This window comes from Ochotona princeps, chromosome 19, assembly GCF_030435755.1.
Source record: "Ochotona princeps isolate mOchPri1 chromosome 19, mOchPri1.hap1, whole genome shotgun sequence".
Classification (NCBI taxonomy): domain Eukaryota; kingdom Metazoa; phylum Chordata; class Mammalia; order Lagomorpha; family Ochotonidae; genus Ochotona; species Ochotona princeps.
In genome coordinates this window covers 35,524,708-35,549,263 of record NC_080850.1, presented here as the reverse complement: position 1 = coordinate 35,549,263, position 24,556 = coordinate 35,524,708, and the positions used below count along the sequence as shown (strand labels likewise).

The 24,556-nt window shown below is 45.6% G+C and overlaps 1 protein-coding gene across 2 annotated transcripts; it reads right to left on the bottom strand.

Moving 5' to 3' along the window:
* Positions 1 to 632: 632 nt before the first annotated feature.
* PPP2CA (protein phosphatase 2 catalytic subunit alpha) lies at positions 633 to 20,871 on the bottom strand. Of its 2 annotated transcripts, none has more exons than XM_004586408.4 (7): positions 20,287 to 20,871; positions 7,887 to 8,096; positions 5,414 to 5,587; positions 4,183 to 4,272; positions 3,540 to 3,701; positions 2,619 to 2,737; positions 633 to 1,883 (listed from the first exon to the last, which is right to left on the bottom strand). In XM_004586408.4, the coding sequence occupies exons 1-7, from the start codon at positions 20,386 to 20,388 to the stop codon at positions 1,811 to 1,813; spliced, it is 930 nt and encodes a 309-aa protein (XP_004586465.1). In that variant the 5' UTR covers positions 20,389 to 20,871; the 3' UTR covers positions 633 to 1,810. The 2 variants fall into 2 exon arrangements, with proteins under 2 accessions (XP_004586465.1, XP_058533297.1); XM_058677314.1 differs by lacking the exon at positions 20,287 to 20,871 and adding an exon at positions 20,032 to 20,052.
* Between the last annotated feature and the right edge of the window lie 3,685 nt (positions 20,872 to 24,556).

Here is a 24,556-nt window from a genome sequence, read left to right as displayed (position 1 = left end):
AGACTTCAGTCATCATTCTGAAACCTAGGCAGCTCTTATACAAACCTCTGATCTGCTAACTGCAAGGTTAATGTCAGCACATTTGTGCTTGACGGTATATATGCATCTCACTGCTAAGACAGAAATCCTTTAATCAATATTTGAATCACAGCACCTAAGAAGCAGCCAAACGGTGTCAAGATCACTACTGCACAAAGGTAAGCTATTTGCTCAGAAAAAGAACAAAATGACAAAGTAAATAAGTAAAGGAATGGATCTCCATTACACATACCTCCCCCACCTTGAATTTGTGTGTGTGTGTGTCCCACCAGCACCTCAGAAAACAGAAGTGCTGACATCTCTCTGTTGGGCCAAATTCCACACAGAATACAAATCAAGGAAATTTTTATTTACTACACTCATTCGAGTAATGCTTAAGTATTCAGAAGTTTAACCTGGGAGTTTAAAATATCCAATCTTAATTTAACCTCTAATCCTATCCAAAGGATGAAAGAGGACAAACTCATTGAAATGCTGAGCACTGTTGCTGGGAATGCCACTCTTACAGGGAACGTGCATTAACACTAAGCCACAACCCAACAATAATCTTCTATGCAGTTGCACTAACACCACTTCAAAGAACTTAACACAAGTTAGTACTTTAACAGCTTTCTTTCTTTTCTGAGACAAATTTAACTCTAAGATCACATGAGTCAACAAATAATGTACAAATATTTTTAAAATGTACCAGTCCGCCAACCATTTGAGTTCATGTAATACATACAGCAATATATTCATAACCAGAAACTGCACTGCGCAGACAAACCCTTCGTTCGTTAAGCTCTATTTCAGAACAGAAACAAGTTATATGGTTTCATGAATGTGTCTTACTAAGGCAGCGCACATTTCCTCTCTTACAGACTAGTTAACATACAGCAACAACCCACAAAGAACACATCAGACAAGTTGTGTTATATGGAATAGAAATAAAAGCCTCAAGTTAATCTTAAGAATATGAAGGAGTTACCAGAGACATAATGCAGTGGCCTTTCACTTTTCTGTACCTAGAATTTTACAAACTTATCAATTATCTCTTCAAATAAACAGCACCAGTCTTGCCCATTGATACAATTAAAATCTGGCTTTCTCAGTTCTTAGTTCACAAGTTTATTATGAAAAAACACTGCAGTGCTCTTGTGCAGTAACATCATCTTACAGGAGGGGTGGGGGAGGGGACAGTTCCATCCAAAACAACTCACCAGATTCTGACAACAACAAAGAACACAGGGCTGAGAGCTGAGACAGAATAAACTGAGAGCAGACAAACCAGACAATTAAATTAAATGGTATCCCTGAAAAGAAACAAAACAATTTCAAAACTCACAAGTAGAGGGAGGCCTTGGTACTTATTTTTTTTAAAAAATGTTCATTAAGCTCCAATGATTGTTTGCTGCTATCCTTATCTACAGTCATGCTGAGTAAAGCTATAGCTAAATGAAGTTATTGTATTCACGAGGTGTTAATGTTTACATCTGATTATCTGCAGTCTCTCAGAGAAAGCAAAAGTAACTACAAATAGCGCTATGCCAGGAACTGGTTTCTTGACCAACAATGTCGCTTCAGCATGCAATGAGCGGGTTCACTCTAAGTGGGTACGGCAGTTGATGACAGAGGCTTTGCATTTTTATATGGCACATCTTTTGGTCCGTGTGAAAACAAGTTTTTTTTGAATGTTAACTATTTCTCTGACACTCTGGAGTTACTGTTGCTCTTCCCGTTTCCATTAGGTCATATATGGTTCATGGCAATACTGTACAAGTTTAAAATTTCATTACAGGAAGTAGTCTGGGGTGCGACGAGTAACATGTGGCTCGCCTCTACGAGGTGCTGGGTCAAACTGCAAGCTGAAAAACAAGAAATTTCCTTGTTTACATTTCAAGACATGCAGGTACTGGCAACCAAAATCAACAGTGTCTCTTTCAATGTTATACTTATTTTCCTATTCCATTTCACTTTGTTCTAATTTAAGAAACTCTCCAGCCCGGCACAATGGTTTAGTGGCTAAATTCTCCCCTTGCACCTGCTGGCATCCCTATGGGTGCTGGTTAATTTCCTGGCTGCTCAACTTCCCATCCAGTTACCTGCCTATGGCCTGGAAAAGCAGTGGAGGGGTCTAAAGCCTTCAGACTTCGCACCCAAGGGGGAGACCCGGAAGAGGGTCTTTAAATCTTTAAAAAAAAAAAAAGGAACTTTGCTGTACTGGATCAAAGTCAGAGGGTCTTCTAGCTGCATTCCCTTCAAAAGAACCGAGGTATCTTCAGCCAGAGGTTAAGGTTCCTTCTAAGATCGTTTCCTACTAAACACATTTTTAAAGCACTTACAGTGCAATCTTGTCTTGTTCATAGGTTATACTTCACTAACACAGTAAGAAACACATACGCTCAAAAGTTAAAATCCCAGCAATCCATATAATGGTGGGCAAATGACAGATCAGTTTCTAGTTATGTTTCAACATAGCACAGGTCCCAAAAAAAGTCTCAAGCGGGAATCTGGTTTAATTGGAGTGCTCAAACCCTTCAGTTTCCCAGTGAAGCCCAACATTCAGTGAGGGTGCTGGGACATCAGGAGAAAAGACTTACAAAGAGTATTTGAGAGTGTCATCAAGTTCCATGATGGCAGCTTGGTTACCACAGCGGTAACAATAGTTTGGAGCACTGAAAATTGTTACTACGTTCCGGTCATGGCACCAGTTATAGCCCTAAAAGGAAAAAGAAAATACATACATTATTCTTTCATTTATAGAACCAAATGGGACTCCACTCAGAAGAGAAAAAAGGAAATCGATGTCCTCAAGTCCTAAGAAGCAGTCAGTGTTGTGGCGTAGCATGTCAAGTTGCTCATTGTGATGTGAGCATTCTAAGTGAGTGTTGGTTCAAGTCCTGGCTGCTACATTTCTGATCCAGCTCCCTGCTAAGGAACTGGGAAAGTAGCAGAGAATGGCCAAGTGCTTGGGCCCCTGCACCCACGTGGAAGATTTGAAAGAGGCTCCTGACTTTAGGTCAGCTCAGGTCTGGCTACTGCAGTCATTTGGGGAGTGAACCAGCAGATGAAAAATCTCAAGTAAATCGATCTTTAAAAAAAAAAAAAAAAAAGCCTGTTTATGTTCTATGCCAAGAACCTTGGCCTGTTTGTCCTGATTCCTTTCACACCATTTGTCACTGTACCAAGCAAAGGACCACTAGAAACACCTTTTATTTCTTCCCTTCTATAAAGTTAAAATGGACAGATCCTAAAATTATATACCCCTCAGTTTCCTTAAATTCTAAGCAGTTCCCAGTCTGTAAAAGAGACATGCTAACTCTGCGACTCATTCTGTTAAAGGCCTGAGATTTTGAATTCTAGTGTGAATCTACTGAAAAGTCAGGTTACAACAACAAAACTTGTCAGAAAGAGCACATGCCATTTCCCACTCACAGGATTCATCTATAAAATGCCCTAGTACCATTACCTACCCTTAAGTTCAATAAAAAGCAAATCATGCTTCAAAGAACAGAACTCACCTCCATCACCAGCTGATGAGCTCTAGACACCAATGTGAGGCCATTGGCATGGTTAAATGTCTCAGAAATATCTTGCCCAAAGGTATAACCAGCTCCTCGAGGAGATATACCCCAGCCACCACGGTCGTCTGGATCTGACCACAGCAAGTCACACATTGGACCCTAAGAAGCAAGCTCCAGTTAGAAACACCTTTACAAAAATGCTTAACAAATGACCCGAGTGATTCATCAGAGCTTGGATCCTATACTAGATTACTCTTCTCTGAGCAGCTTTACCAAAAGTGTGGCAAAAGATCTTGCAGTTACTGTATATGCTGAATAAGACACTTTCCAGAAGTCTTTGAGACACAGCTGACCAATGTATCCCAAAAGCGATCAACATGCCCTAACTATTGAATCGTCTACCTTATGCAAATGTCAGTGTCAGGCAGTACAGACAAGTGGCTAAGGCAAAGGCTGTGCAGAGACAAGTTCCTAATGAGTCCAATTCCATGACTGTCGTGATTGCATCAGCTTCTTGAACACAGGGCTGACAAGTGTGCACATAACTCAGGTTGCTGTTCTCGAGAACCAGGTGACAGAGGACACACAATGAGCTCAGCCAGAATCCTCTTAAGAAAAGATGACCAGATGCTAGTCATACCTCATGGGGAACTTCCTGTAAGCGATCAAGTGCTCTGATGTGATCCAGTGTATCTATAGATGGTGAGAGGCCCCCATGCAGACAGAAGATCTGGAAAAGAATGGATTAAAATGTTGGTCTCACCTAAAAGGAACTTTGACTTTGCTCGACTAAGCTGCAGGCAGCAGTCCCCATCCCACAGCCTTGAGTGAGGTTTCGGTCTGCAGAGCTCCTCTTTGCCCCAGCCCACTCTAAACCAGTGAGAACATACTCCTCCTTCCAGATAAACCACCTCTGCTGCACCCAGGCTATCCTCCAAAGGAGCTTCTGCAGGCAGGGAGGTGATGCAGCCCTCAACTCGCCAGGTGGGAAGCTGCAGGCCAGAGAGCACCTGCTCCAAGGCCTAGCTCCTCTGTTAACGTACATCCTGGGAAGGAAGCAGATGATGGCTCTAGTACTCGAGTGTCTTCCACCCAATGTGGATTTCTGAACGGTATTTCAGGTTCCTGTTTTTGGCTTGACCCAGCCTTGTGTGTTGCAGGTATTTGGGGAGTGAACAAGTAGATAGATTTCTCTCTACCTTTCAAATAAAGTGAAAATAAATAACTAGCTCTGCCATAAAAATCCCAAAGGGGAAGAGACAAAAGTCATTGGCATCTAAATATTACAAAAGCAGATTCTTTTTTTCTTAAAAGATTTTATCCATCTGAAAGGTAGAGTCACAGACTGAGAAAAATATCTTCCATCTGCTGCTTCATTTCCCAAAGTAAACAGCTAGGGTCTGCTGTTTTCTCAGGCGAATTAGCAAGGTGCTGTACTGTCAAGTGGAGAGCAGTTGGATTTGAACCAGCACCTGCACGGGATGCTGGCCCTACAGGTGGCAGCTTAACCCACTATGCCACAGCGCCAGCCCCAAAAATAGATGGTCAAAACCAACAGTAACATGATTTTGAAGTCAGCATTGTGGCACAAAAAGTTAACCCACCACTTCAAATGCTGTCATTCCATATGGGCACTGGTTTGTGTTCATGCTGTTCCATTTTCAATCCAGCTCCCTATTAACGGAAGTGGAGAACCAGAGGGAGATGCCCCAAGCACCTGTGCCTAAGTGGGAGAAGTGGGTGAAGCCCCTGTCTTGGCTGTTACAGCCACCTGGGGAGTGAACCAGAGGATGGAAGCTTTCTCTAACTCCGTCTTTCAAATAAATACATTTCAAAAAAACAAACAAAAAATTTTTTTAAAAAGCACATACCTGCCCATCCACCAAGGCAGTGAGAGGAAGATAGTCAAAAAGATCTGTGAAGTATTTCCAAACATTTGCATTTCCATATTTTCGTAAACATTCATCATAGAAACCATAGACTTGTGTGATCTGTCTGCTCTCATGATTCCCTCGAAGAATGGTGATGCGTTCACGGTAACGAACCTGAACCGAAGGGGACAGATGGGGCATCAGACAGTTTTCAAAAACCAAGGGACAACTCAGAAAACCTTCTGCAGGGAATCCCAGAATACTGATTTTGTTGGAGAAAAAAAAAAATTACACACATACACCCATTACTGCAAACGGAAATCACAGTTCCAGAAACAAGTTTAAACGTTTAAGCTTAAGAGGTATTTGCCAAATACCAAGCAAAATCAAATTCCCTCTATCACCAACACTACCAACTTTACACTCAGAATTCATTTTCTTCCCAGCTCAGATGTCTCTAGTATATACAGTTATAAAGCATTCATCACAAACAGTTTTGGAACCTTTCTATCACCCCAGGATTTCCTCCTGTCTGTGTGCTCTCTCACTCCCCACGCCCATGTTCCTAGCATCCAGAGAATTCAGTCTCTCAGAAAACTCTTCTCTAGAAATCTCACAAAACTGGAATAATTTGTTTTTAAATACAGTCTTCTGCACTCAATACAACTTAGAATATGCTTGTGGTTCATCTGTGTTGCAGCACATGGCTCAGTAGTTTCTTTCCCTTCCACAGTATGGCTACCCAGATTCTGTATTTACCAGTAGGATGAACTGGTGACCAATTCTTCTCTGATATTTTCCGTTTTCATTTTATTTTGCTTTTTGGTTGGTAGGAATTTTTCTTTTAGTAAACATGCTTTCATTTCTCTTAAACTTTTAGGGAAGTAATTTGCTTAGCAGGTACAGGCTTAACTTTCTGACAAACTGTCATTCCAAGTGGCTAGACCATTTCACCATTTCACTAGCAATGAACTGGATACTCAACTCTCTGCATCCTCATCAACACTTGATGGTGCCAGCCATGTGAAATGCCATCTCATTGTGACTTTAATCTGCATCTTCCTGATGACTAACAATGCTGCATACATTTTCATGTGTTTACTGACCACTCATGTATCTGATGGGGTGAAATCTATTCAAGTATTTCTCATTTGTAAATTATCAACTATATTAAGAAATTCTTTTTAAAAATTTAGAACAGTTATATTTTTCCAATGACAAAATCCCTTAATTTTTATGAAACCCAACTTTTCAATGTTTTATGGCTTATGCTTCAGCTAACTATCTAAGAAGTCTGTCTAACCCAAGGCCAGCAAGATTTTGTTGTTTAATTCCAGAATCAACATAACCATAGTGTTTGCTTTCAGGTCTGCAATTCACTTTGATCCATGTGTCCCAGCATCACTAGTGCAAAGGAGCACTTTCCCCACTATTGTATGCTAGGGCTGCAGCAACAAAACACCACAGAGCAGACAGCTTCACCAGTAGAAACCTAGTTCCTCACAGTTCTGGAAGCAGAAGCCCCAAATCCGGGTGTTAGCAGAGTTGGTTTCCTCTGAAGACCCTGGTCTCTGATTTACACATACTTCTCCATCTGTTTTCTCATCCTCTTCCTTTGGTGTCCTGTCTCTTACCAGGCCACCGATATTTACTGTGGATTAAAGTCCCTGCACATGACTTCATTCTACCTTTAGCACCTCTGTGGAACTCCAAATAGTCACCTACTGACTGAGCTAAGTAACACAGGCTGAAATTCTACACAGGAATTCTGAGGGGACACAACTGAGTCCATTATATTGCTGCGTGCAAATTCTCAAAGGTAGCAAATTCCCTCCTCTGAGCACTAAAATGCACACTTCTACTGCCCAGTCCAACACCTTCATTTTACAGATGCACTGTAACACAAAAGTCTTCAGAATTGTGCCCAACACTTTCATAAGTCCAGTATTAATTACCTAACAGTAGTTTATGCTGCAACCTGTCACACTGCTTTTCTAATACTATTCCACTTCAATAAACCATAATTTTTGGATAGTTTTATATTAAAGATAATGCTGTCATTTACCTTCATAAACATGTTTTACTCTTCAATTTATTCCTGTAATCCCAACATTTGTTAGAAAATAGTATTCTGACATTGGTTCATTTGCACCTTTATAACATTTCAAAAGTAACTAGGGATGCAATTACACTATCCTCTCTATATCTGAACTAAATTTCTATTTTGCCAGTGTTCTAACATTGTCCAAACAATCTCCTTTGTCCGTTGTGTCCCTTCCCCTTGCTTGGAATGTAGACCACTATAAACCTAAAACCTGAATTATCTGCATTCCTCAATATAAAAATTTTTGCTAGAAATCTGCTCTAAAATTTAGCAGACAATAGAAAAAATACATAAATTACTGGAAACAAAGAACATTCAAGAGAACTCTCACCCAGTTGGAAATAAACAAACATAACCTAAAGTTATTACCTTAAGAGCTACAAGCAGTGTAACTGTTTCAACAGAATAATATCCTCTGTCAACATAATCTCCCATAAACAAATAATTTGTATCTGGTGATTTGCCACCAATTCTAAACAGTTCCATTAGGTCGTGAAATTGTCCGTGCACATCTCCACAGACAGTGACTGGACATCGAACCTCTTGCACGTTGGATTCCTTTGTGAGAATTTCTTTAGCCTACAGAGAGAACAATAAAGTAATACACTTAGTATATAATGGGATTAACAAAGATACAATGAATTATACTTACTGCAGCTCAAGAGGCAAGCTCAATTTAAGATAAAATTGCGAGAATTTATGACCTCATAAAAATAAAACTAGATAGGACCAGACTTCATTCTACTGGCTGCCTCATATCTGATAACCAGCAAAACACACGCTACCAGGATGCACAGCGCACTTCTATGTGACAGCAGTGCTCAAACCTATCAACTTGCCATCTAGCCAAGTTCACTAGGAACCACTGCTGACGCACGAACACTCCAAGGTGAAGAGCCAGTTCAAGTTCCATCTGCTCTTGCAACCCAGGTCTCTGCTAAAATGCTTGGAAGGACAGCAGCAGATGGCCCTAGCCCAAGTGCTTGGGACACTATCACCCACATGGGAGACCCAAGTGAAGTTTCAGGTTCTTGAGGTCAGCCATTTGGGGAGGAGTCAGTTTAAGATCTCACCACTCCCATACCGCATTCTTCTGTTTTTCAAATGAATCAACAAATACATCTTAAAAAAAAAATTCACTTAGCAGTTTGATTTTTAACATTTTTGAGCAATTTTTTTCTGCTCCTATTTTTGTATCTCTATACCAAGACACACAAACTCTTTTGTTATATTAATTCAGTGATCAAAATAAACACTTGTGCTTCTTTTACTAAACACTTAGTCCAAAAACTCCAATGTACTGTTAGGACCTGTGCTAGCCCCTGGAGATAACAGCGAACAGGAGGCATCCTATCCCCTGCAACGGGAGAAAGACCAGCAAGAAGTGCAGTTGGCAAAGGTTAAAAAGGAATGTGAGAAGTTAATTAGGGAAGGAAAAACCTTAAATAAATTGCCAAAATGAATTGTAATAGAGACCACTGCAGGGCTAGTTCCTCACTCTATTTCAATAGACAAGCAAGGATGACAAGGACTGGATTTATGCAACCATGGAACACTGGAAACAAGTAAGTTATAATCTCAGCAGGGGATCCAAATATTTTAAAAAATTCTCCTAGCTGCAAGCCTGGCATAACGGCTTAACTGGCTAAATCATCACCCTGCAAATGCTGGGATCACATATGGGTGCCAGTTCATGTCCTAGCTGGCTGCTCCATTTCCCATCCAGCTCCCTGCTTATGGACTGGGAAAGCAGTCGAGGATGGCCTAAAGCCACGGGACCCTGCACCCACATGGGAGACTCAGAAGTTCCTGGCTTCAGATTGGCTCAACTCTGGGCTGTTGTACCATTTGGGGAGTGAACCAGCAGATAGAAGAGCTTTCTGTGTCTCTCCTTCTGTAAGTAAATCTATCTGCCTTTCCATAAAAATAAATAAATCCTTTTAAAAAGTTTTCCTGGCCTGGCACAATGGTCTAGTGGCTAAAGTCCTCACCTTGAACACGCTGGGATGTCATATGGGTGCTGGTTCTAATACCAGTGGCCTCAATTCCCATCCAGCTCCCTGTTTGAGGCTTGGGAAAAAAGTAGAAAAAGTGCCAAAGCCTTGGGACCCTGTACCCACGTGGGAGACCTAGAGGAAGTTCCTGGCTCCTGGCTTCCCACTGGCGCAGCTCCAGCCTTTGTGGTCATTTGGGGAGTGAACCATTGGATGAAGAGCTTCCTCTCTGTCTCTCCTCCTCTCTATACCTGACTTTACAATAAAAATAAATCTTTATTAAAAAAAGTTTTCCTAGCTGCAACCAAGTTTAAGAACTTCAAGCCAACGCAGTGGCTCAACAGGTGAATAATCCACCTGTCAGAATCGGCATTCCAGCATGGCTAGTTCATGTCTCAATTGCTCCACTTCCCATCTAGTTCCCTGCTTATGGCTTTGATAAGTTTTCAAACAAAAATAAATATTTGAAAAAAGATTTATTACTTATAGGAAAGGAAGATTTACAGAGAGGAGAGACAGAGAAAGATTTTCCATCTGCTGGTTCCCTCCCAAAATGGCCGCAAAGGCAGGAACTGAGCCAATCGAAAGCCAGGAGCTGCTTCTGGGTTTCTTCCCACGTGAGTGCAGGGTCCCAAGGCTTTGGGCCATCTTCTACTATTCTGCCATGCCACAAGCAGGGATACAAACCAGTACCCATATGGAATACCAGCACATGCAAGACAGGGACTTTAAGCCACTAGGCTATTATACCAGGCCCTTTATAAATCTTTTAAGAAAAAAAATTATTTATGGGCCTGACACAATAGCTTAGCGATACACACTAATGGGAACAGCTGTGAATGACAGATGCTACTTCAAAGAAATGTGTCCAGTTTTAAAAAGACAATGATGTTAAAAAAAAAAAAGTCACACATCAGGTAAATCCTGTCCCAATGCAGCATTCACATTTAATCCTTGCTTAAGTTTATATTCTGAGCACATCTCTGGGGACCTACGTGTTTGAACAATAGAGTTGCCATTCAGAACTACCTGAAGTTTCTTACTGATACCTACAAAAAATTATTTATATCATAAAAGAAAAATTAAGCTTACATTGCTAACGCTTTTACTTCAATTTATGCAAATCCCAATGACTGTCTGTCCTGTCTGTGTCTCTCTTTCTCTCTCTCTCTCTATATATATATATTCTTTTTATTGGAAAGGCAGTTTTACAGAGAGGAGAGTGAGAAAGCTCTTTCACGCACTACTTCACTCAAGTGGTCATAGCTTAGCTGATCTGAAGCCAGGAACTTCTGGGTCCCCCATGCGGTGGCAGGGTCCCAAGGCTTTGGGCCATCTTCCACTGTTTTCCCAGGCCACAAGCAGGAGTTGGATGGGAAATGGAGTAGCTGGGACATGAACCGGCACCCATATGTGATCCTGGTGCGTACAAAGCAAGGATTTAGCCAAACAGCCATCATGATGGAGCCCAAACACTATTTCTTTTGTTACAGATTTATCTTTACTGGAAAGGTGGATCTAGAGAGGAAGAGGGACAGAAAGGCAATCTTCCTTCGATGGTTCACTCTCCAAGGAGCTGCAACAGCTGGAGCTGAGCCAGTCTGAAGCCAGGAGCCAGGAGCTCTTTTGGATCTCCCACGCAGGTGCAGGGTCCCAAGGCCTTGGGCCATTCTTGACTGCTTTCCCAGCCACAAGCAGGGAGCTGGATGGGAAGCAGGGCTGCTGGGATTAGAACCGGCTACCATATGGGATCCCGGGCGCTTTCAAAGTGAGGACTTTAACCACTACACTATCGCGCCAGGCCCCAAACACTGTATTCTTAAAACTCAACTTACCCCCACCCCCAAACAAAAACAAACAATAAAAATCTCACTTCATCTTTCTAAGACATTCTGGCATAGATAAACCTGAACATCTCCTTTGTCCTCCTCCACAATCCACTTCCCTCGGGCAAAATAACCACCAATAGTGTTCTAAAACTGTGTATATATTTTATATATACAGTGTGACATTTTCTAGGACCAGTGTTGTGGCACAGCAAGCTAAGCCTCTACCTGTGGTGCCAGCATTCCACATGGGTGCTAGGTTCAAGTCCTGCTGTTCTACTTCTGATCCTGCTCCCTACTACTGCCCTGCGATGGCCCAGGTGCTGGAGCACCCTCACTCTCAAAGGGGAGACCTGGAAGAAGCCTTGATTCCCAGCTTTGAACTGGCCTACTTCTGGCCATTTGGGAGGTGAATCAGCAGATGGAAAATCTATCTTTTCTTCTCTATCTGTAATTCTGCCTTCCAAATAAATAACCATAAAGAAAAACCCACAAATATTCTTCTGAGCATTTAAGCTAGAGTTAATACTGTTCAGAAGCCTGCAGTCTGTTTTTCTTTCATGTATGTTTATTTTAAATGCAAATTACAGAGAGAAGGAAAGATCTTCATCCACTGGTTCATTTCCCAAAATGGCTGTTACGGCTGGAGCTGGGCCCAGCTGCAGCCAGGAGCCGGACCTTCACTGGTCTCCTGGGGTTGGAAGGGGTAGCAGGGGATTGGAGAGCACACAGAGCATGCAGGATTCAAGCTGGCCTACATACAAGATGCCAGAGTCCCAAGCAGTGCCCTAATGTGCTAAGCCCCAAGCAGGGCCTCCGGCAGCCTGCTTTTCAGGAATGTATCTCAGAGCACTCACAACGCATCAAACAGACCTGAACAATCCTTCATCCTGGGCGCAGCGGGCAGGGAATGGGGGTACAGAGTCTCTGTACACAAAGGCATGCACATTACCTGACAGCACATTCCGTATCAAGTGCACTGACTGACATGTTCAGGATTTGTATAGTGAAAGGCCGATAGGACCAGACTGCCCTAAAAACATGGAATAGAAACTAACCATGAAAAGACTCCTTGTCACTACTTTAAAGGCAGGGACACAGACAGCATAACACAGGAGCCCAGCTGACAGGGCCAGCATCTGCTGGAGGACTCCAACCAGACACACTAATACGGATGAGGCACCCAAATACCTGTTTTAAGGGAACGATGTTAACTTCTAAAATCAGAAGTTGTTGCACAAAGCTTTCTCACCAAATTCCACAGGTCCAAAGAACAATTAATCAAGTCAACCAAATTATATTTTATTAACAAAAATGTTGGGCCCAGCACGGTAACCTAGTGGCTAAAGTCCTTGCCTTGAACGTGCCGGGATCCCATATGGGTGCCAGTCCTAATCCCGGCTGCCCCACTTCCCATCCAGCTCCCTGCTTGTGCCCTGGGAAAGCAGTGGTGGATAGCTCAAAATCTTGGGACCCTAAACCCCTGTGGGAGATCTGGAAGAAGCTCCTGGCTTCGAATCAGCTCAGTTCAGCTCCAACTGTTGTAGCCATTTGGGCTGTGAGCCAGTGGATGGAAGATCTTTCTGCCTCTCCTATGTAAGATAAAAGGTAAGATTTCTTTAACATGTCATTTTCTGTATACAGCTAAGAGGGAAGGGTATATAATAAGACAGGATCTATTACTAGCCCTGAAAGCAAATGACTCTTGAGTTAATTATATTCAACTACCAAACCTTCTCCACACTACTGTCTTACATATTAATTATACTGAATAGATACCTCTAGTACTTCATGAAGCATTTCAATTTTCATTAACACCTGTATGACTGTAATTAAAATTTTTTCTATTCATATTTAAGACCTGGGACGTAGCTGCAAGAAACTATCAGGAATGAAGGATATTCTAAAGTTGTATTAAAATATTTTGTTGCTTTGCTATTTTCCACCTTTGCTTCAGACCAAAAGGGATAATTGGTTTTCTTTTAAGCTTTCTGTCTCACTTGCTAGAAACTGAGCTTAATCTATAACTATCAAACAACCTATACAAGCACATGCATTAAATATTTCCAGTGTGGCACAGCAAGGTAAGCCACCACTGAAGTCATCTGGGGAGTGAAGTATCAGACTTGACCTCTAACTCTGCAGTCAGAGGGAAGGAGAGACTAAAGCTTTTTATCTGCTGATTTCCCCTAAATGTCCACAACAGTTGGGGATGAGCCCGGCCAAAGCCAGGAGCTTCCTCAGTGTCCTCCATATGGGAACAAAGGTCTAAGCTCTTGGGCTGTCCATCATGTCTTTCCCAGGATATCAGCAGGGAGGTTAGATGGAAAGTGAAACAGGGCCCGGCAGCGTGGCCAAGCGGCTGAAGTCCTCAGCTTGAACGCCCCGGGATCCCATATGGGTGCCGGTTCTTATCCCGGCAGCTCCACTTCCCATCCAGCTTCCTGCTTGTGGCCTGGGAAGGCAGTCGAGGACGGCCCACTGCATTGGGACACTGCACCCGCGTGGGAGACCTGGAGGAGGTTCCTGTTTCCCGGCTTCGCACCGGCGCAGCATCGGTCCGCTGAAGCTCACTTGGGGAGTGGGTCACCGGACGGAAGATCTTCCTTTCTGTCTCTCCTCTCTGTATATCTGACTTTGTAATAAAATGAATAAAATCTTAAAAAAAAAAAAAAAAGTGAAGCAGCCAGAACTCAAAAAAGTAGTGCTCCTTTGGGGTGTTGGCACTGCAGGCAGACGGTTAATCTGGCTCTGCCACAGCACTGGCCCTAATAAGTTAATTCTTAAAAAAAGATTTATTTATTTTTATTGGAAAGTCAGATATACAGAGAGGAGGAGAGAAAGAGATGAAGATTTCTGTCTGCTGATTCACTTCTCAAGTGGCACAATGGCTGCAGCTGAGCCGGTCCGAAGCCAGAATCCAGGAGCTTCTTCCGGGTCTCCCATGCAAATACAGGGTCCCAAGCTTTTGGCCCCTCTTCTACTGCTTTCCCAGGCCACGAGCAGGGAGCTAAAAGGTAAGCGGGGCAGTCGGGACATGAACCAGCACTCATGTGGGATCCCAGAGTATGCAAGGTGAGGACTTTTTTTAGGCACTAGGATACTGCACTGGGAACATTTTTTTTAGATTAATTTATAACTTTTATTACAAAGTCAGATATATAGAGAGGAAGATGAAGATCTTCCATCCAAAAATTCATTCCCCATGTGACCGCAATGACCGGTGCTGCGCCGATCCGAAGCCAGGAGCCAGGAACCTCTTCCAGTCTACCACGCAGGTGCAGGGTTCCAAGACTTTTTGGGCCATCTTTGACTGCTTTCCCAGGCCACAAGCAGGGAGCTGGATGGGAAGTGAAGCTGCCGGGATTAAAACTGGCGCCCATATAGGATCCTGGCGCGATCAAGGCAAAGACTTTGGCCACAATTTTACCGTGCCGGGATCCTGAGTTCATTTTTAAAAAAGATTTTTTTTTAATTGGAAAGGCAGATCAGATTTACACAGTCAGGGTGAGAAAGAGCTTTCATCCTCTGGTTCATTCTAAGTTGCCACCATGGCAGGAGCTCAGTTGATCTGAAGCCCGGAGCCAGGAGCTTCCTTCACGTCTCCCCATAGGTGCAGGATTTCAAGGATCTGGGTCATCCTCTACTCCCTTCCCAGGCCACAAGTAGGGAGCTGGGTGGGAAGTAAAGCAGCCAGGACACAAACCAGTGCTCATATGGGATCCCAGTGCATGCAAGGTGAGGATTTAGCCACTAGGCTGTTCCACCGGGCTTAAGTCTAGATGGTTTGTAAAGCTCCTTCCTACACTAAAACTCTACTTAAGCCAAAGCCAGCCAACAGAGAGAGAGGACATTACTGCTGGTTTATAGAGGATGGCAAACAGAGAAGTTACTCAGTCTCCCCAGCAGATATTCCACAATACTCCCTACCTTGGGACAATTATGAGGTCAACCTCCTGACTTACCCAAAACTAGCAATTACAGCAAAAACCAAACTTACAAATCTTCACACAATGAGATATTGCTATTTACATAACTAGTGAAAAAATACAATAAGGGCTTAACAGTGGTTGAATGATTTTCAAAAACAGTATCATTCTCACTAACAGAATCACTAACAGTTTAGAATCTTTGTGAACCACTTTACATGCCCTCAGAACAACAACTTACTCAGTCTGACTCCTAGAGGCAGCCTAGAACAAAGGCTTGAAACCTTTGAGCACTCTCACCTGAGGTGTAAGATGTGCACTGTGCAGAAAATGGGGAGGCCAGAAGCCAATGTCCAGCCACCACATGTGGTTTAGAAAACACCAGGATTCAGATAAGACAGCTCTGCCCCACTCTGTGTATTCACTGCAACCACAACCTACAACAACACACCATTACCAAGCAGTAACTGCAGTGTGAAGAAAGCAAACAACTACTAGCTGACTGTGGTTTAACTATCTTTCAGACTCTAAATTCCAGACATTGATTAGCAGCTAGAGAGCTCTCCCTTTTGAGCCTAGCCTGTTACCTCTGCTCCAGAAGCAGAAAGCCATTTAAAACAAACACCTTCCCCTTTGTACAGCATGAGATTCACCTTCTCCTGACAGACTTTCTATAAAAAAATATTTCTTTCTGAGGCTCGCACCATGGCCTGGCAGATGAAGGGGCCACCTGCATCACCAGCATCACATTATGGCCACTGGTTCCAGTCCCAGCTGCCTCACTTCCAGATGAACAGACTGTTCATTTTTTCTGTTTTCTTATTAAGTTACCCTAAAACTGCAGCACTGCCCATGGCTGGCAGATCTTGACACTGACACACACACAGGACTGGAAATGATGCGGCTAAAAATACACAAGTCAGTTATACCCTAATAAAATTTTTTAGAGCGCAGTCTCTGGATCATGATTTATACCATCTTAGAATACACAGAAAATTATCCAGGATTTTTCAACTCACCAATTTCATTTTAGGAACAAATGTAGTTAGCTGGGTCTAAAGCTGAAGAATAATGACCATTTCCAGAACAAAGTGAAATAACAGTGTAAGACATGAAAAGGAAGTTTTCAAAAAAACAGTAAGAAAGACACTTCGTCTTACAGTACTTATCCTACAATTCAGTTGGATCAATCTTATCCGTCTTGTCTAAAAAAAAAAAAAGATTTATCTGGGCCCGGTGTGGTAGCTCAGTGGCTTAAGTCCTTGCCTTGCAGGCACCAGAATCCCATATGGGTGTCAGTTCATGTCCCTGCTGCCCCACTTCCCATCCAGCTCCCTGCTTGTGGCCTGGGAAAGCAGTCGAGGATGGCCCAAAGTCTTGGGACCCTGCACCCGTGTGGGAGATCTGCAAGAAGCTCCTGGTTCTTGGCTTCAGATCGGCTCAGCTCTGGTCGCTGTGTTGGGGAATAAATCAGCGGACAGAAAATTTTCCTCTCTTTCTTCCTTTCTGTATATGTGACTTTGCAATAAAAATAAATCTTTAAAAAAAAATGTACTAATTTGAAAGAAGAAACAACAAGGGAGAGAAATAAACAGATGTTCCATTCACTGGTTTACTTTACGAGTGGCCTCAATGGCCAGCACTGGGCCAGGACGTGGGTGCTCCACTGCTTTCTGATTTGCCCGGTTATCAGCAGGAAGCTGGATGGAAAGCAGAGTAGCCCGGCCTTGCACTAGTATTACCATCTGGAATGCCGGCACAGAGGAACAGGCAATGGGGCTTGACCCCTCCCTGCATCACAACACCCACTGCTTTGCCTATCACAACACTATACCTCCAAATGAAAGGCTCTCAGAAGCGACAGAACACTGGGACTGCTATCCACAAACCTATACCATCTGCAGTCCTTTACTTTTCTGAGCCTTTGCTCCCCCCCACAGCCCCCGCCCCAAATCTTCCATCCGATGATTCACTCAAGTGGCCACAATGGTTGGAGCTGTGCTGATCTGAAGTGGGAAGTGGGGCTGTTGGGATTAGAACCAGTGCCCATCTGGAATTCTGGTGCGTGCAGAACTTTTGCTTTCTAACCATTAAGCACAACAGCTGTGAAAAAAGTATGATGAAAGTACAATTTTCTTAACATGCATCCCCTACCTGTCCTCACAATTCGAAATTTTTAAAAAAGATTTATTTATTTTTATTACAAAGTCAGATATACAGAGAGGAGGAGAGACAGAGAGGAAGATCTTCCGTCCGATGATTCACTCCCCAAGTGAGCGCAACGCAACGGCTGGTGCTGCGCCAATTTGAAGCCGGGAACCAGGAACTTCTTCCGGATCTCCCACGCAGGTGCAGGGTCCCAAAGCTTTGGGCCGTCCTCAACTCCTTTCCCAGGCCACAAGCAGGGAGCTGGATGGGAAGTGGGGCTGCCGGGATTAGAACCGGTGCCCATATGGGATCCTGGTGCATTCAAGCCGAGGACTTTAGCTGCTAGGCCACGGCACCGGGCCCACAATTCCAAATTAATTCCATGGAAATGAGCCAAACACATACACACAAATACTACCCATTTCAAGCACTTGCATAGCAACTGCAAAAAACATGTCTGGGTACACAACTCCTTTGGAGAAAGATCTACCAAACAATACTCTCCACATATTTAGTAAGACTTGAAAACACCAAACTAAAAATCATGCACACTTTAAACCACAGCTTCCCTTCAGCTCCCTAGTTGTGGCCTGGGAAAGCAGTAGCAGACGGCCTGAAGCTTTGGGACCAGGTACCTGGATCAGAGACCAGAAAGAGGCTCTGGGCTCCTGGCTTCAGGCTGGCTCAGCTCCAGCTATTGCAGTCATTGGAGGAGTGAACCAGCAGATAGAAGACCTCTTTTCTGTGTCTTTCCTTCTCTCTGTAAACCTGATCTCTCTTTCCAATAAAATGGATGCCAGTTCAAGAGTTCCAGTTGCTCTACTTCAGATCCTGTGCCTTGCAAATGGCTTGGGAAAATAGAACATGGTGCCAGTTTTGGGGGTCCTGACACCCACATCAGAGACCTGGATGAAGCTCCTGACTTTAACCTGTCCTAGCATTGGCTGTGGAGGCCATCTGGAACAGTTTTACACAAAGGGGTCTTTACCCACTGGTTTACTCACCCAAATGGCCACAATGGCTGGAGATGAGTGATCTGAAGCCAGAGGGCTCTTACAGGTCTTCCACATGGGAGCCTTGGGCCATCCTCCACTGCTCTCCCTGGCCAAAATCGGACAGCTGGATGGGAAGTGAAGCACAGCCAGGACATGAACTGGTGCCCATATGAGAAATGGGTGCTTGGAAGTGGATGATTACCTTGCCAAGCCAGCATGCTGGCCGCTTTTATGTTCCAAATGTTCACTCTTATGAGGCCTTCAACTCTAACATTGTCAAGAGCATTTCTCCCAGTTGGGCCTAACACTATTTCCTGACTACGTCGGCTGGGTTATATACAGTGTAGAAGCAAGCAGAATAGGGCCAACCTGAACACTGGGATAAATGGGGAATATCTCCTGAAAAGAACTCTTAGATTCTGTTCTACTTTTGGAGAATGCCAATAAACACACTCTCTTCTCCCAATCCTACCTTTGGCAAATTGGTCAAATACCCATTTCAAAAGGGTAATCTCACACAATCTGAGGGGACTCCATGACAATAAACAGGAAGTTTAACACACCGGACACATTAGCATTCGGTTTTAAGATAATCTGCTTGTCTCACCAGTAGAGTTTTCTTCAGGATTGGGAATAAATAAATCTAAGCTAAAATCTAATGCTTCACAACACAATTCTTGTCTTAAGAGATTAAACACAGGAACCCAATTTTCACACCTACCCACAAACAAGCCAGCATAACAGCTCTCTTAAAATTCCTTCCACCAATACACAATGTAAATAGCTGATGATTGTGTGCTAATTGTGGAAAAAGCGCAATTAAAGCGTTCAAAGCGGGAGATCAGTGTTTTGTGTAGCGCAGACAACTTACAAGAATGAAAAGGGATGGCACACTTAATGGATACCTGTTTATCCAACTCCCAGGGAAAACCAAAACAGAATGTGGAAATACAAAACACAAAGTCTAATCTCATTCCGTGGGCCACAACATTCCATTTTCAACATGTGTAGGGGAAATGATTTAAACATTAAGTGCAATGTCTGGAATACAGTGTTGGCACGACCACCTTCCAGCCCTGCCCCAGACAAACATGTAACTATTTCAAAGGAGGAGGACCAAAACTCGCCTTGTTTCCCGTTTACGCTGCTCATTTTATAAACAAATGGCCAAATGCCAAGTATGTTAAGCTTGGAGAAGGGTTTCCACACTGCCCCACTTGAGTCAGCGCATAAATCACAGGTTACAATGGCTTTCCAATCCAGAAGCTCCTTATGTAGTATGACTCACCGAATCCTCCATGTCTTGCAACTACGAAAAAGTAGTTCTACTTCGTCCCCCCTCCAACTACCACCATGACCTTCGCAGAAACTAGGTTAGAGACTTATTTTTAAATTCTTACAGACACCCTCCCAAGTGGTTTCTGAAGTAAAAACCCTGGGTGGGTCCGACACAATCCCCACGCCCCCCGAAGTGCCGGTCATGCTGGGCCCCTCAGGCAGGCTCGGTGGGGGGGATACATCCCCCACAGTGCGCCTTTTGGGGGTGCAGCGGAAAGCGCGGCCCCCAAATTCCCCACACCCCCAGAATGAGGCCTGGGACAGAGAAACACCCCATCACGCACCGCACACCCGGGACCCCAGCCGTCCCCAGCTTCATCACAGGGGCTCCCCCAGGCCCGGCGTCGGGTGAACGACGCCATTTTAGGCGGCGACATCGGCCAATCCGTGCGCGGGAGGCAGGGGGCGTAGGGTCGCTCGGGAGCCGCGGCCGGCCAGGCCCGGGAGCCGGCCGGGGAGACGGGGGCCCCGGCTGGCGGCCTCCGCCATGTTGCACCCTCCTCCCGGACGCCGCCGCCGCCGGGCCGCAGCCCGCTCACCTTCTCGCAGAGGCTCTTGACCTGGGATTCGGACAGCTGCTTGCACTCGTTCAGCTGCTCGATCCACTGGTCCAGCTCCTTGGTGAACACCTTCTCGTCCATGATGCCGCCCGCCCCGACCGGCTGCCGCTCTGCGCTGCTCCCGCGCCGCCGCCCGCACACGGGCCACACGCACACGCCGCCCGCCGGCTCCCGGGGACGGCACTTCCTAGGCGGCTGGCGGTCGCTCACTACCGGCCGCGGACGCTCCCCCTCACTGCTCCGGCCGCCGGCCGCTGCGCCTCCTCCGCTCGCCCTAGCTCCGGGAGCTCGGCTCTGTAATGGCGGCTGCCCGGCGTGGTGACGTCACGCGGCGTCAGGAGGCGGTGGGCCGCGGACCGGGAAAAAGAAGACCGGGACGCGAGCGGCGCGGCCACACGGCGGACCCTGGTCGGGCGCACGGCCGGAATCGGGGCGCAAACGAGGGGACAAAGCGCAGGCGCGAAGGAGCCGGCTGATAACGGCGGGGCCTTCGCCTTTAGGGCGTGGTTTCTTCGAAAGAAGGGGCCGCTGAGGAGAGAAGGGGGGTGGGGAAGAGGACCCGGGTCCGAGCATGCGCAGTGCCCACATCGGCGCCTGGGCTCACCCCGGAGTTCTCCGCCCCAAGAGGCGCGGGCGCGGGGCCGGCGCGGGCGCGGGGCCGGCGCAGGCGCAGTCCGGGACGCGGGTGGGTGTGTGTGTGTTGGGGGTGGCGGGTTTCTTTTTGTGCTGGGGGAGGAGGGGTCCTCTAGGCTGCTTGACACGTGTTTCCTTGAGGAGGCCTTTGGGACGCTACCCCTCAGGTCCTCACAGGGCGCTTGGCAGCGCGGTTAAAGAGACAAGAGTCACGACCCCACGGCTTCTCCACGGGACAACAGTGCGGGGATTGAGTGGAATTCTCGCATCTTTCGAGGCAGGAGTGGCAGCCTGGTTGGAGTGACCGCCCCCACTTCTGGGCGCGGCTGGCACCCAGTAATTAGGTCACTGGTAGGCGGGGAGGGTGCTTTTGCCGGGGAGAGTCGCGCTGTGCACCTGACTCCTCCGGCACAGGCATCTGTCCTGTCCCCGGATCTGTGTCAGGCGCGACCACCTCCTCGACCCCGTTTGTCGTCGCCTTCCGCGCCAGGTGTGCGTGCACCTTTCTGCTTAGGTAGGTTTCCGGCCGAACCCAGCCCGCCCGGGCCTACTTTGTGGAGGGAAGCCAGTGGCTCAGGCACGCCCCCATCTTGACCCGGTGCGAGCCTTGCTAGAGGCAGCCCCGATCCCACAAGCGCTTAAATAAAAGCTCAGACAACTCCCCTCCCACCCCGTCAGCCATCCGACCAAATCCCTGTGGGCTTGCAAAAAAAAAAAAAAAAAACAAACTTATTGCTTTCCATTGTCCCTGTATTTGCAGAAAGATCTGGCTCCTTGCAGGGCCAGTTGGGTGCCACAGAGAGGGGTCATCCAGACAAGTAAGGAATGCCGCTCCTGTATTCTTCCAGACGGGCAGCCTGAAAGTGTTTGGAATAGCCATGGTGATGACTGACCCACCACCACCAATATACCAGATAGGAACCTTGCTAGATAGACCCGGGAGGATCACTGTCTCAGGCCCCAGCAGCCAGTGGCAGAACTGAAAATCCATCATCCAAGATAACCTGCTTGGTCAGACCAACTGGCTTGCCCCTTTGGGGCTGAAAATAGTAATGGTGTCTTCTCCTGTACCACCCACTAGAAGACACCTGCCCAGAAGAAAAAGTGCGTTGTTTGCAGTTCTCCCTGAGGCTCTGCGCAGGCTCACTCTATACCAGACTGCACAAAGTCCTCTAGCCCAAATACTGAGACTTGCACATGGCGTCCTCAAAGAACACGGGGAGACAGAGCTAGGACCTTGTGGAACAAACGGGGAGGGGGAACGGCATCAGTGGCTGTCCAGGAGCAGCAGAGCCATGCCAGTGTGCCACCTTATTTTTTCTTCTCCATAGTGCCCTCCCTGTCTGACAGAGAGGTGAGAAGCAGGCAAGCACTCCAAGAATGAAAAAGGACTTGCTCAGAGTGATCAGGATGTAAAACTTCTATTCCCGAGGGCAGAAGTCAGTTACATTCATGCAGCCGCCCTTCAGAAGCTATGGACCAGGGTCATGGTCATTTCTTTTTACCCAGGTCCCCTCACCTGCAGAGGAGATGGTGATGTTACCTGGGGAGATGAACAAGCACTGAACACCCACCATGTGCTGGGCTTATGATGGATGGTTTTTTTCTGAAGTGCCATGAGCTCCCTGCTGGCAGCAAGAATGTAGGTGTGACTTATTTTCTCTTGACGCAAGACTACTTGGCTCCTCACCGTCAGTTATAATTATATGTCCTCCTGCCAAAGCAGTAGATGCCATGACTCCTTCAGGAAGGAATTCCAGGAAGCTCCTATTAGCACTCAGTCAAGTAAAGCGTCCATGATCATAAGCAGTAAGGGGCTAAGTTAATCACAACACATTTTCCTTTAGAGGAAATCCACAAAGTGTTCTTCAGCTGCAGAACTGAAAAGAACTGGTGGAAGAATTCAGTTTGATGAATCTGGTCTTCACTAATTTGACCTGACTCAAGTCTACAGCTGAGGGATATTTGAGACAAAATGTTAAAGCAGATTTTTTAAAAAAAGAAAAAAAATTGCCCTTTTAATTTCTTGGCAAAACCCACAGAGTGAATAACGCAAACATGCTGGGGGAAAGAATCTTTGTTCAGATGGCAGATTCAGTACACACCACGTCTTGAGTGTTGCCCGTTATGTTTAAACATGGCTATAAATAAAAATCATCTGATGGTGGGGGGCAGGGGGAGACGGGGTAGGAGAAGCAAAACCTTGAGCCAATAGCTTTATAATAGGCACTCTTAGCCAGGATATAAAAACTGAGATTAAACACGAAGAAGGAATGTAATGCTGCTGTTTGCAAGCAGTTCTCTTGGCCTCAAGTTAGGTTTGTTATTGCTGTTCCTTCTAGTTATTGCTACACCTACTGAGACAGAGAAAGTAGAGCAGTGTAATCAAGAAATAAGTCTGGATTCAGCAGGACCTGGGTTTGATTCTGGACCTGCAGCTGTCCTAGCTATGTGAAGTTTGGCAGGTTCTCTGAAATTTTGTGAGTCGGTTTTCTCATCTATAAAGTGGAAATCACTGCATATCAACAGAGTCCTGGACCCTCTGTGCCTAGTTGTGCTGTGTCCCAGACCAAGCAGTCAGCACCTTAGTGGCTCTCTCAGGGACAGTCTGCTGTGTTCCAGCCAACTTGTTTCTGTTAGGACTGGTGCTGTAGTGTAGTGGATAAAGCTGCTGCCTTGTGACACCTGCAGCCTATTTGGGCACCAGTTTGAATCCGCACTGCTCTACTTCTGATCCAGCTCTCTGTTAGTGCACCTGGAAAGCAGCAGAGACGGCCCAAGTGCTTGGGCACTTACACCCATGTGAAGACTACGAGGATGCTCCTGGCTCCTAGCTTTGGTCTGGCCCAGCCTTGGCTATTGCAGCTATTTGGGGAGTGAACCAGTGAAAGGAAGATCTGTCTGTCTCTGTTCCTGCTCTTTCTGTAACTCTGTCTTTCAAATAAGTAAATAAATATAAATAAACCTTTAACAACAACAACAAAAAAACTTGTTTTATCCAGCTACCAGAAGATTTCCGCCCTTAGCATAAACTGGCATGCGGCAATTGCCTGGGACCTGTCTCTGCTCCTCCACACTGCAGCTTTCAGAATGACTCAGCTCAAGTTGCCCTTTCACCTGGACCCGGAATTCTAAAGAGGCCAACATTCAGTAACCAGGAACTTTGCCACAGATATAATAGTCTTTTTTTATTTTTTATTATTTTTTAAAGATTTATTTATTTTTTTATTAGGCGGATACACAGAGCAGGAGAGACAGAGAGGAAGATCTTCTGCCCTATGATTCACTCCCCAAGCGGCTGCAGCGGCTGGCGCTGAGCCAATCCGAAGCCAGGAACTCTTCCCCATGCAGGTGCAGGGTCCCAAAGTTTTGGCCCGTCCTCGTCTGCTTTCCCAGGCCAAAAGCAGGGAGCTGGATGGGAAGTGGGGCCACCGGGACACAAACTGGCACCCATATGGGACCCCTGTGTGTGCAAAGTGAGCACTTTGGCCACTAGGTCACAAGCAGGGAGCTGGATGGGAAGCGGGGCTGCCGGGATTAGAACCGGTGCCCATATGGGATCCTGGGAGTGCAAGGCGAGGACCTTAACCACTACACTATTGCGCCGGGCCCATAA